At 38.1% G+C, this 14,165-nt stretch overlaps 1 protein-coding gene across 3 annotated transcripts in view; it reads right to left on the bottom strand.

The window, feature by feature from the left end:
* Positions 1-14,159, bottom strand: part of RPRD1A (regulation of nuclear pre-mRNA domain containing 1A) — a 38,889-nt gene extending 24,730 nt beyond the window's left edge. For all 3 annotated transcript variants that reach the window (XM_006766116.2, XM_015565552.1, XM_015565551.1), the window contains exons 1-2: positions 13,936-14,159; positions 2,367-2,496 (exon numbers count right to left, since the gene is read on the bottom strand). In XM_006766116.2, the coding sequence (XP_006766179.1) occupies positions 2,367-2,496; positions 13,936-14,086 (281 nt within the window). In that variant the 5' untranslated portion in view covers positions 14,087-14,159. The remainder of the gene's footprint in view (positions 1-2,366; positions 2,497-13,935) is intronic.
* Positions 14,160-14,165: the final 6 nt, after the last annotated feature.

The raw sequence follows: 14,165 nt of genomic DNA, 5'->3' as shown, positions 1-14,165 counted from the left end.
CCGCCACACCCCCCCCGGGGGATTTGCCCGCAACCAAGGTACATCCCCTTGACCGGAATCGAACCTGGGACCTTTCAGTCCGCAGGCCGACGCTCTATCCACTGAGCCAAACCGGTTTCGGCATAAAAAAATATATTTCTTAAAAAAATATATCCTCAGGTGAGGATTAACAACAAAAATCCCATTGCTGCTGAGCCTCAAAAATGCCCAGCACACAGCTGTCTTGATGTTTCTGTCGAGTATTCTCTCTACTTAGAATCCTTCTCTCCTAAAGTCACATGGTGCTCATTGCATCCTTTCCTTTAGTCTCTGTTGAAATGCCACCTCCCTAACATAGTCATATTTTATCTCATGATATAATTGAGCAACGTCATGTATCTCTAGTTCCTTCCCTGCTTTATGTTTCTTCACAGTACTTATCTTTTGACATTATAATATATATTCACTTGTCTATCTAGTTATTACCTGTGTCATCCACTGAAATGTAAGCCCCACTAGAAGACAATTTTGTCTTGTTCACTATTGTATCCTTTGGACCTAGCACATGTAAGCAGTACATAAATATTTTATTGAATTCTAGGGAGATACAATATATAAAAGCCCTAAGGCAGAAAGAAATAAAAGAGGTTTGGTTAGCTGAAACTGTAGACTATAGAGTATGAGTGTGGAAGGAGTGAAAGAGTCTGAAGAGGTAGACAGGGCCATGAAGGACTATCTTTTCTTTTTGCTTTTACTTTTTTATTTACTAATTTTAGAGAAAGTAGAAGAGGTGAAGAGAGGAAGAGAGAGAGAGAGAGAGAGAGAGAGAGAGAGAGAGAGAGAGAAAGGAGGGACAGAGAGAAAGAAACATCAGTTTGTTGTTCCACTTCCGTATTTATGCATTCACTGGTTGATTCTTGTACATGCCCTGACCAACTGAGATACCCCATCAAAGCTAAAGAAACATCTTAAGTCTTGCTCAGGACATTATAATTGATCTCTAGTACAAATGAGAAGGACTCCAAGGCAAGGGAGTGTTATGATCAGCTCTGTAACTCTGACTACAGTTTCTAAAAGGATTAAACAATAGTGGAGACTACTGAAATTGTACAGAAATGACATTATGGTAATTCGAATAGGGAGAAATCTAAAGAACGGAGGGAACTCTATGTAGCATATGGAATAGGAGGAGAGGAGGAGAAAATAGTGCACAGTATAAGTCACAGAGTGAAAGATGACACCTAATTTCTCACATAGGTATCTCACTGAGAGTGAAACCTAGAGGAGAAGCAATGTATAACATGGAGCAAGGGCATACTGAGTTCACTATCAGACCCGGTGAGTTTGAGCTGTTCGGAAGCACAAAACTAGAAATTCAATATGCAATTGGACATACAAGTCTAAAAGAAAAAGATATCTGGACTGGAGCAATAAGATTGAGAGTTGTTTGGGTGTGGATAATAACTAGTTACATGCAGTGTATGAAATCGTCCAGAGGGCAAGTGAAGAATATGACTCCAGAGAGGGCCTAGGACTGAACTCTAAGACTTAAATACCTACATCTAAAAAGATGGTAAAAGACAATATCAAAATTAAAGGATAAATAATATTTATTCAAGAAAGCAACATACAGCAGCATTTCACTCTGTAATTTTAAAAGAATGCATCCAATGTGACTAAAACTGTAAAGGCATATGGTGAGTGTATTTTCATCCTTAACTCATTCAACACAAATCATCATTCACCACTAAACTATGTAATTTAGATTGATCTAACAGTCTATCCCAATAATGTTTACCCAGTTATTGATCAAGTATTTGCATATGATGTTTGGAAATAAACATTTTAAAAGGACATAAGCCAAAGTAGACTCCTACCCTCAGAATGTTTCTGTAGCAAAATTTTCCAACAGGTTAATGATTATTTTAAATATCCTAGATTTCCAAAGCATTTAACAATATTATGACACATACCCACACACTACAAAACCTTAAAATCATTACAAGTAATAATGAAGAGAAAACATACTAAGTTTATCCAGAAACATTATCTGGAATAATGATAGTTTTATAAGTCACAAATTTTCAATTCAACACCTTCATTCATTCTGAACAATGTTCATTCCAATATGGTAGTTGTTTTTGATCTCTTTAAAGAAAGCTGTAATTCAAGTACTCTAAATGCCCACCTTAGCAACAGTTAAAAAAAATTTTCTTCACAGAAGTATGTTACACATTTACAAATGCCATCTATAGATGTCTTTTCAAATGAAAACTTCAAAGAAATACATTGCATGGTTTTTAATTTAATGGCGTAAGGCAAGATTAGCAAAAGGACATATTATGCATTTAAAACACATTACCTAGTACCCAAAATAGTGATCATACCTTGAAACATGCTTAAAAGCCTCCACTATAACTGGTGCAAAATCTTTTGTAAACTCCGGCCCCTTCCTTTTGCTGTTCTGAATGACATCATTGGCTAGGTAGAGAAAAGTAAGCTTCCTGTTTGGTTTGGCTGAAAAATAAAAAATTTTAAAATCTACTTAAAATATCCTCACTTAACTTGAACAAACTTTCTCAACACCTGAATTAACCTGTTTGAGAACTACAACCAACCTACTAACCATTATTTATCATGTTAAACCCTAGCTTCTCATTCTACAACCAAACTTATCAAGTTACCATCCTTCAACTCACCAGGATAACTACTCTATGGTTTCTGGAGATCAATTATGTAGTCAATTATGTACCTTTCTGTTTCATCGCTGTTTTACTAAGCCAACCAAACTACTTTTCATTGATGGCTAATCTTATCACTATTTCCAAAATAATATTTTTATACGCTGAAATCCTCGTGTCTGTGCAAAAAGCACCTCTGTGACTGTCTGGTATAAAATTTTATTAAATCTATTAAGCACTATATGAAATTTAGTCTTTTAAAATAATGCACAATCAAATAAAAAATCAATTACAAGGTTTCAAAAACCAGAATCTGGGACATTAAATAAACAATATGAAACAAACTTAATCAGGATTCTAGAAATGCCAACTAATTTCACTAATTCACAATCAGTTCATAATCTAGTTTTGTTTATTCATAATCAGAAAGTGGTAGGGTCAATACTTTTCTTTTTAAAATATATTTTATCGATATATTTTATTTACAGAGAGAAAGGGAGAGGAATAGAGAGTTAGAAACATCAATGAGAGAGAAACATCGATCAGCTGCCTCCTGCACACGCCCTAGTGGAGATGTGCACGCAACCAAGGTCCATGCCCTTGAGTGGAATCGAACCTGGGACCCTTGAGTCCGCAGGTCGGCGCTCTATCCACTGAACCAAACCAGTTAGGCATTTACTTATTTTCTTAAACTGTACAGACCATATGCCTACTCATTTTGATATAATGCAGAATATCATAATCTAACTTAATCACCCATGTTTCCATGGAGATTAAAATTTAAAATCACAGTGGGTTTGATGAATACAACAGAAAGCTAAAATTGTATTGTTCTACCTAAAATTTCAGAAGCCTCTCTCCAGGGGAAGCTTTCTACATGGAGAGAGGCAGAAAAAAATTGAATAAACTACCCGGTTGGCGTGGCTCGGTGACTGAGCATTGACCTATAACCAGCAGGTCACGCACGGTTTGATTCCCAGTCAGGGCACATGCCTGGGTCTCAGGTTCCATCCCCAGTAGGGGGAGTGAAGGAGGCAGCCAATCAATGATTCTCTCTCATCATTGGTGTTTCTATATCTCCCTTCCTTTCCCTTTCTCTCTGAAATCAATAAAAATATTTTCTAAATTTGAACAAATATACACACACGCACACACCCACGCGCGCGCACACACACACCCACACCCCAAAGAGCATTACTGTAGGTTTTACAGAAGGAAATCAGAAAAGCCATTATCTTGAAACAAAAATATATTAAAGATTTATTATTAATTGCTGGATAGCCTCATTTATTCCCCTGGTAAACTGAATCACTACAGCCTAGAAGACATGTTAGATAGATGGATAGAGGGTTGTAAGGCACAATCTACTTAAACTTAGTAATATTCTTTGCCACAGAAAGTGCATAATCAACAGGTAATTTTTAAAAGGGCTTTATCTGTCCCAGATTGGACAAACAGTTCAGTCAAACACAGCTGGCTGCTCCTTAATAGCTGAGGTGGGTGAAAAATGGATAGAGCTGCTGTATTCCTGTATCGCTGCCAGGATGTCTCAGACTTAGCAGCCCATCCATCCTTTGTGCTTTAACCCCTTTAAAGATTTTCTATTTTTCTCCAGATAACATTTTAACTCATTACTGTGAACCCAAAACCCTAACAGGTCTGTCCTCTACACTACTCTTCATGCGCACTACTACTACTCCAATTTCCTCAACTCCTACCCATCCTTCCGACCTGTTAAATGGGTTCCTCTACACATAGGTTAGGCAGTCCTGATATGCTCTCGTAACACTTCATACGTTTCCTATGGAGCACTTATAATTACTTTATGTAATCTTGTGCTTCCCAACTAAACTAAGTTCCATGGAAAGCAACAACTGTCAATCTCAACTACCAATCTATGAAAATCAAGCCTAGCAGCTGATTCAGAATTTGCTCAGTATTTATTATGTCAATAAACTTTGGCCTAGACCTATGTCTTTACTAGTAATTATTTGTACCAAGAACTTGGCATCCAGTCTTAACTTCACCCTGCATAGCTGAAAAGGGGAACACTTGTAAAATTATACTCCTCTCAGCAACCTCAATTTCAAATTATGAAAGACAAACTTTCCTACAGGCCCAGCAGCTCTTGCTTATTTTCAATGTCTTAACTAGAAATATTTTCATTTCTTCCCCTCCATTCCAAAGTTCTCACAATCAATTACCTCTTAAAAAATGGGCAAGTTGCCCTAACCGGTTTGGCTCAGTGGATAGAGCATCGGCCTGCGGACTCAAGGGTCCCAGGTTCGATTTTGGTCAAGGGCATGTACCTTGGTTGCGGGCACATCCCCAGTGGGGAGTGTGCAGGAGGCAGCTGATTGATGTTTCTAACTCTCTATCGTTCTCCCTTCCTCTCTGTAAAAAATCAATAAAATATATTTTAAAAAAATGGGCAAGTACTGTGATGGCAAGGTCAAAGAAACACAAAGGTCAAGCAATTGAAAACAATTATCATTTTCAACATATTAGATCAGTGGTTCTCATCCTTCTGGCCCTTTAAATACAGTTCCTCATGTTGTGACCCAACCATAAAATTATTTTCGTTGCTACTTTATAACTGTAATGTTGCTACTGTTATGAATCGTAATGTAAATATCTGATATGCAGGATGGTCTTAGGCGACCCCTGTGAAAGGGTTGTTCAACCGCCAAAAGGGTCGCGATCCACAGGTTGAGAACCGTTGTATTAGATGAATCAAAATGAAAGTATGACACTAAAATTGGCAACAGTATGGGTAAGAATACCACCATTAGATACCTTCAGATACTGGTAGTTAAAATATAAATTAGTGCAACGTCTTAGAAAAGTAATTCAGTGGCTTGGCCGGTGTGGCTCAGTCGGTTGAGTGTCGTCCTGTCCACCAAAAGGCTGCCAGTTCAATTCCTAGTGGGGTGTGTAAGGGAGGCAGCCGATCAATGTTTCTCTCTCATATTAATGTTTCTCTCCCTCTTCCTCTCTTTAAAAAATCAAAAACACATATATTTTAAAAAGTAACCTGGTAATATCTATGAAAAATGTAAATAGACAAATCACCTGACCCTGCATATTTCACTTTAGGAATATATACTATTGATAAATTCATCATAACTGCACAAAGAAATCACTAAGGATATCGGTGATAACATAAAAAAAGATGACTAAAGAAATCATGGTATATCCATTACATGTATTAAGTAGCAGTTATTTTTGTTTATTTGTATGTACTCTATGGTGGAAATGTTAAATCCTGATATTTTTTACTACAAACTCTCAACCACTTAATTTGAGAGCAGAATATATGTTTTCGGGGATTTTTGTGCTTCACCTGAATTTAGAAGTAATGTCAGAAAATATTAAGCATGTCCTTTTTTTAGAAAGTACAAAGTTTCTTATCATCTTATTACCATGGTAATTCAAGTGAATTAAGAGTATTTAACTGCAATCTTGAATTATAAAGTTGGGATGCAGATATCTGTATTTGCGCATATCTCTATCTATATATCTCTCCACTAGAGGCCTATTGCACGAAATTCGTGCGGGGGGGGGGGGGAGGGGGGACCCCCCTCAGCCCAGCCTGTGCCCTCTTGCAGTCCGGGAGATGTCCGACTGCAGTCGGACACCCTTAGCGCAGCCATGGAGGCAGGAGAGACTCCTGCCACCACTGCTGCGCTCACCAACTGTGAGCCCAGCTTTTGGCTGAGCAGCGCTCCCACTGTGGGAGTGCACTGACCAGTCATTCTGCTGTTTGGTTGATTTGCATATTAACCTTTTATTATATAGGGTGTGTGTGTGTGTGTGTGTGTGTGTGTGTGTGTAGAGAGAGAGAGAGGAGATCTCAGGATCTCAACTGATGTAAAGTAAATGAGCAACCACCTAGTGGATTTTTTTTAATAACTGGCTTAACCCACACTTTCACAACAAATTTAGCCTCACTTCAGCATTTATCGTTGTCCACTCAACAATGCACCCAAAAAAGGTAATGTTAGGAAATAACTGAGAATTACTAAAATATTTTATTTTTGGTTAGAAAAATATTTCTAGGGTATTTGGAAGCTGGATTTTTTTGGTATTACCTATTCATATCAGCTCTATCAGTGGATAGAGCGTCAGCCTGCGGACTCAAGGGTCCCAGGTTCAATTCCGGTCAAGGACATGTATCTTGGTTGCGGGCACATACCCAGTAGGGAGTGTGCAGGAGGCAGCTGATCAATGTTTCTCTCTCATCGATGTTTCCGACTCTATCCCTCTCCCTTCCTCTCTGTAAAAAAATCAATAAAATATATAATTTTAAAAAATTCAGGTTTACATGTTAGGTCTCTTTGTAAGGAGTTGCCATACCTCACAGTTCAAAATGTATTCTATAAATCAGTAACATTATACTGACATGTAATTGGAATTTGCTATGCAGCAAAAATTCAAGAGTAATAACCTACAGTGTCTATTTACCTTTGTATAGGCAATTGCTTAAGTTACTCTGTTTTTAACATTTGTACTTAGACAAAATGCTTATATATGTATAGGAATGTCACAGTGCAAGATGCTGCTAGCCCAGACACAAAATATTAAAGTTATTTTGTGAAGACTGATTATTGTATTAAAACTGTTATGGCCATTATACCTAAAACACACACACACACACACACACACACACACACACACAAAAAACACGAGGTTGCTAAATAAATATCTCAGTTGACAAAGGGGGAAAAGCATTTATGCTGCTGTGCCTAAATGAACCGCATTTCAGAATCACCAATGGTTGATGAAAGAAAGTTCTCATACAACTTCAGTACACCTCAGAATCATCTAGAAGGCTTGTGAAAACATAGATTACTGGTTCCTATCCACATAACTTCTGATGTAGATCTGGGCTAGAACCCACGAATTTGCATTTCCAACAAATTATCAGGAAATACTAATGCTGCAGCCTGGGGTTCACACCTTTGAGAATCTCGGTTATAGAAGAATTCTGCATAGTAAACACAGAAAGAATTACTGGACCCCCAAAGAGTTTCAGAATTGGCAGTCTTCATCTCAGGTTCTGCCAGAGAGGTGAGACTTCTACCAGGCCACTGGCTACCTTTCATTTAGTCAGTGAGTAAACCTTAGACATCCACTGTTTACCCTTCACATCTGCTTATTTCCTACATCTCCCAATGACATAGCTGTTTTGTCTCTTGTCCTCTTTCTCCCCTTTTCTGTAGTTTCTGCTACGCTTCTACCTTCTACACATACAAGTATATATATTTACAAGCATATACATGTATATGTAATATTAATGTACCCCAAACAAGAAATATGGGAAGTAAAATAATACTTTAAAAGGCTTTGACAAAAATATGTCTAAGCCTTTCATCTCAAGTGCTTTCAGAAAGGAATAAAAAGTTTTCAATATTTGTGGGCAATATACATGTAATATTTGGTACATGTTAAATAAAAATAAGTATTATGATAAAAAAAGAATGAGAAATTCATAGTTTGGCAACCCCTGGTTTTTTTAAAAAGGGTCAAACCAACTGTCATCAGTGGCTGCTAAAATCACTGGGTGAAAGGTGATGGGGAACTGTGTAATGGATTCATAATGCACCCACTGATCAATCTTGTCCTTAAATATAAAATAAGTTCACATTATGCATCTGTTAATGTGATGGAACAGAAGTGCAGAACACTTCCAATGAAGTATTCCTTGGAAACGACTTTAGGATAATCTTGTCTGTATCAATAAAGATTATTTTGTTGAGATTTTGATAAGAGTTGCAAATTTTGCAAAATTCTGATTTTTGCTTGAAACCTTGAATTTCATAATGGGCAACAAATACTGTTAGTATTCTTCCTCAACAAAACAGGCTCACTACATTCACTTATGAGAAAAACCTGCCAAATACCCAGGTCTGATTAACCAGCTTCTCTGTCAACCATGAAAAAAGCAGCTGGTTTCATTCATAACTCAATCACACAAATATATTTCCTCCAGAATGTTCCATACATAGTACTTTATGTATACTTCCCATTTTGTCACACGGATTATTACAAAGATATGCACTCACATCTAAAACCATATTTAACTGCAAAAGACTGAAAGCTTTTTCCCTAAGATTCAGGAAGAAGAAAAGGATGTCCACTTTCACCACTTTTATTCAATGCTAGAGGCCTGGTACACGAAATTTTTGCACAGGTAGGGTCCCTAGGCCTGGCTGGCAATCAGGGCCGATCTGTGGGGTGACCGGTGGGACCACCCGGGGGGCCCCACTGGCTCCCGCCTTGGCTGGCCTGGGGCCTGTGGGCAGTTCCTGCATTGAACGTCTGCCCCCTGTTGGTCACTGCACGTCATAGGGACCGGTTGTTCCGCCCTTCAGTGCATTTGCATATTAGGCTTTTATTATATAGGACTAGAGGCCCGTTGCACGAAGAGACTCATGCAATAGGCCTTCCCTTCCCCTGGCTCCTGGTACCGGTTTTCCTCTGGCACCCGGGACCCAGGCCTTTGCTCAAGCTGCTCCGGCTGGAGCCTTCTGGCTTTGCTCCACTGCTTCACGCCTCTGTATGCAAATTAACCGCCATCTTTGTTGGGTTAATTTGCATACTCTCCTGATTGGCTGGTTGGCGTAGCAGAGGGACGGTCAATTTACATGTTTGTCTATTATTAGGTAAGATAGTGTTGGAAGTTCTAGCCATAGCAACTCAAGAAAAAGAAATAAAATAAAGAGATAATATTATCTCTGTAAACAGATGACATAATCTTACTTGTAGAAAACCCTACAGATTCCACAAAAAGACTGTCAGAGCTAGTAAAAATATTCAACAGTTGCAAAATACGAAATCAACATTCAAAAATCAGTTGCACTTATCAATTACAACTGAACAATCCAAAAGGCAACTAAGAAAACAATTCCTTACAATTATATCAAAATAAAATAGCAATAAATTTAATTAAGGAGGTATAAGACTTATACACTGAAAACTACAACAAAACATTGCTGAAAGAAAGAAGGCATAAATAAATTGAAATACATCCAATGTTCATGAACTGAAAGAGTAAATATTAAGATAACACCACTCAAAACAACTTACAGAGTAAATGCAATCTCTATCAAACTCTCAAGGGCATATTTGCAGAAAAAGAAAAATCCATCCTAAAATTCATATAATCTCATCCCAAATAGCCAAAACTACCTTAAAAAAGAAAATTATAATAGGGAGACTTACTAGAAAGCTACAGTAATTAGAACACAATTGACCCTTGAATGATGTAGGTTTGAACTGTGTGGGTCCACTATATGCTAATTTTTTGTTTGTTTGTTTTTTTATATGCTAATTTTTAAACATAAATACTAAATATATTTTCTCTTTATGATTTTCTTTTTTGAATGTCTTTATTGATTTTAGAGAGAGGAAGGGAGGGGAGAGGGATAGAAACATCAATGATGAGAATCATTGATCGGCTGCCTCCTGCCTGCCCCCTACTGGGGATTGAGCCAGTAACCCAGGCTTGTGCCCTGACGGGAATGGAAATGGAATCAGACCTCAACCTCCTGGTTCACATGTTGACACTCAACCACTGAGCAACACTGTCCATGATCTTAAGTTTTTCTTAATAACATTTCTTTCTCTACCTTACTTTAAGGACACAGTATACAATACATATAATATACAAAATGTGTTCATTGATTGTTCATGCTATCCGTAAGGCTTCCAGTCAACACTAGGCTATTGGTAAAGTTTGGAGGTAGCATTAGTTATTTGCAGATTTTTGACTGCGTTAGGGGTTGGTATCCCTCTAACCCTGCATTGTTCAAGGGTCAACTGTGGTATGAAAGAAGCATATAGCCCATGGAATATAGAGCCCAGAAATAAATCCTCACTATATAGTCACACTAATCATTATGACAATGCAAATAAAAATCATAACAAATACCATTCCACATTCATTAGGTTGACTTCTTTTCAAAACCCAAAATAACCATGTGCAGACATTGGGACCATGGTGTAGTGCAAACATGTCAAATTCGCGGTCCACAGGCAGCATGCTGCCCACAACAAATATTTTTGCAGCCCAGCCAATGTAACGGCATGTAAGAAACATTGTAATAAAAATTTCCTAACTTAATTTTTACAATATCCTGTTATACACAATTATTAATAACAAACTACAACATTCGCTAATGACTGATCACTATAATGGTGTTGCATTCATTTCCCTTATGCGCAGGTGCACCATTCTCTCCACTAATACTGTAGCAGCATATATTTTAGCAGCCGACTGCCACCTCATTAGTCTTGGACTGACTTGTTTGGTGTGCACAACAGGAAATATTTCGCTTTCGGAAAACAAGAAAAATAGGTTTATTTGCATTACGCTTATTAATTTGTGCAGTTATTCAGTGTCTGGTAAGTTAATGTTCAAGAAAAATATTAATTTTTACTAAAATGTTCTATTTATGTTATGTTAATGATTACTCATTTATTTCAGCCCTTTGTTTCAGCATGTTTCTATCGAAATAAACCTATGTTTCTATGAAAATTGAAGCTTTTGGTTTTTTTTGCAGCCCACATAAGTTACACCTTGTTTAATTTGGCCCATGTTAGCCTTTGAGTTTGACATGCTTGGTGTAGTGTAAGTGGCAATCTAAAACGGGACAGCCGTTGTAAACAGTATAAAAATTAAACATAGAATTACCACTATTACCAACCTTATTATCATCACCAACACCATTCACTTCCTAAAGCATCTATTATATGCCTTAAAATTTCTAATTATGAATCATTTAAACATGGAAACATCCCCAAACCCAGATAATAAACAACACATCTATCATTTCTGATATTTGTATCAATATTTAAAAAATTGATAACAAATCCATTTTCATTTCCTCTCTCCTTTATGGTAACTAACCACCATGGACAAATAAAAAGGATTCTATGGAAAGTAACCTCACAAATTGATCTGATCAGAAATTCCTAACTGGGAGGTAATGGTGTGTAGTCATGTCCCAGGCCTATAACTTTAGTGAAAGGTTTTAAGCCAGCCCTGTCCATTGTTCTTATGCATCCAGGTTAGCACACCTTTGATATACCAGAATACCGCTTGAAGGGGATATTAATCCTCAAGAGAACTCATAATCTTGTTAACTATCCTGTAATCAAATCCCTACCTTGCTTTCCCCTCGTGAATTTCAAATGCACAAAAGCTGCAAAACTGTTATTCTCCAGAGCATTTGAGATCTCACTCTCTGGCATATGTCATCAGTTTGGCTCAAATAAACTCTTGTAAAAATTCTCTACAATTTGGATGTTTCTTATGTCAACACCACTATCATAGAATAGGGTGTTAATCCTTACTATGCATGTAACTGAAACTACAGATATCTATAAACTAGAGTATTGCTTTGCATGTTTTCAAACTACTAAATGGCACACTGGTCTGTACCTTGCTTTTTCAGCTCAACATTTTGCTTGTTTATTGTTGTTGTTTTTAATCTGTCATGTTTTATGTAGCTCTAGTTCATTCATGAAAGCTAGACAGTACTACATTATATAAATATCACAGTATATTTGTCCATACTCTAATGAGATGTTTAAAACTGTTTCTGATTTTGTTACTAACAGGCTGCAATAAACATAACTCCTTGAGCACAGATACTAGTTTCTAGGATATATTCCTAGAAAGAAAACTGCTGGATCAAAGGATATATACCTTCAACTTTATTCGAGGTTGCTAAGCTGATCTCTTTTTTACATTCCAACCGGCAGTGTGAGAAAGTTCGTTTATCCTTATCCTCACCAATTCCTGGTATTGTCTTTCTTTTTAATTTTGCAAAATAAAGAATATAAAGTGGAGTCTCACTGTTTTCTTTTTCCCTGACTAGTAAGATTACGTATCATTTATTGGCCTTTCAAGTTTTCTCTCACGTTTAACAGTATCACCGTTTTTCTACTGATTTGTGGTAGTTCTTGAAAATAGTCTGTTATCAATCCCCTATTGACTGTAAGTGTTTTTAAATGTTCTATCCCGCCAAAAAGGATAAACCTGTTGCTGATTTTGAAATCTAGTAAGGTGTAGAAGCAAAGACAATTCCTGCCATCTCAAAGTTCACAGCTATTTTCCAGACCTTTATATATGGACTTCTCAAACCTTTCTGGCCACTCACAGAAGATAAATTCCTCGTTAGAGCCAAATACACATACACTTATATATGAACTTAAAAATGGAGTTATAAATCAATTCCTTCTACTGAATTAACACACAAGAAAAAAATAGTTTGTCTCCATTCTAAATTGCCAAGGCTACACTAGCTCTCATATTAATAAATACATCATATAGCTTTCACATGGGTCAGTAAACAAGCATCTATTTTGATTAAAACGGTTTATTAAAACCCTAATAAATAACCTTTTCGCTACATCAGAATGTCTGAAACAATGAAGAGTGCCCACTTTCTCTACCCAATGAATTAAGAATTGAGGTACAAATCCAGACTAAGCAAATGTATTTTTTAAATTTTCAGTCGCACTAACATACAATCAGCTCTTACAGATAATGTTGCTCTGCAGAAGTTAAATGATTCCGGGTATTTCAGTGAGAGCAAATTACTACTCAAAAAATTTAACTTCATTTACAGAGGCGGTATCGAAGGTTCTGAAAAATAAAGACGGTGCCCGAGACGCACATAATCAGCAAGAAATGACCTTGGTTCACTAATCCAACCACCTCATATTCAGATGAGGCAACTTCAATACCGAAATTAAGAAATTTGCCCAATCCGGGTCCTCGAAAACCTATAAATTCAGGATTTTCTCCATTGCATTCCACATCTTATTGTAGACTTCCCAGTTCTAAAACTCGGATTCCTTTATTAATTTTACAAAACTGTGCTGATGTGTTAACAGATATGACGGCAGTCACTCCCAACCTCACACCAATCTTTTCCTTTCCACTTCCCTACCTTTCTCCTACCCAGCCTCCATGATTGATGTGCAAAATGAAAAAAAATACCCGACTGCCTGAATTTCTGGCCCCAATTAGGTGCGGAGTCCTGAGCCCCTAGTTCCTGTTTCTGTGTTAAATCAATAGGTCTTTTTTAATCCTCCGCCCCTTTATTCAGCAATTACCTACAAAGCGCCGACTTTGCGGGCAGCGCGGTGCACGCTGCTCTCAAGCCCCCGGGAAACGGGAGCCAGGAAGCCAGGGCGCCGGGTCGGGAGCGCCAGGCAGCGTGGCGCTGGGGTCGCTGGGGCAGTGGGGCTCCCGAGGACTCACCTTTCCGCAGCTCCCGCTCCCACACGGTGACGATGGGGCGCGAGTGCTTGCGGTGGTGGATGAGCCACAGGGACAAGGTCTGCACGCTCTGCTGCGAGTTGCTCAGCTCCGACAGCTTCTTCTCCAGCGCCGCCTCGGAGAAGGCGGACATGCCTCCGACCCCGTGCTCACGCCGGCGCACGCGGTGGGGCTTAGGGGAGGAGAGTTTCGCCGCACTCGCTGCGGCCTCG

The sequence above is a fragment of the Myotis davidii genome, unplaced genomic scaffold (assembly GCF_000327345.1).
Source record: "Myotis davidii unplaced genomic scaffold, ASM32734v1 scaffold259, whole genome shotgun sequence".
Lineage (NCBI taxonomy): Eukaryota > Metazoa > Chordata > Mammalia > Chiroptera > Vespertilionidae > Myotis > Myotis davidii.
The sequence above is the reverse complement of the archived record's forward strand: the minus strand, read 5'-3'. Positions and strand labels throughout refer to the sequence as shown.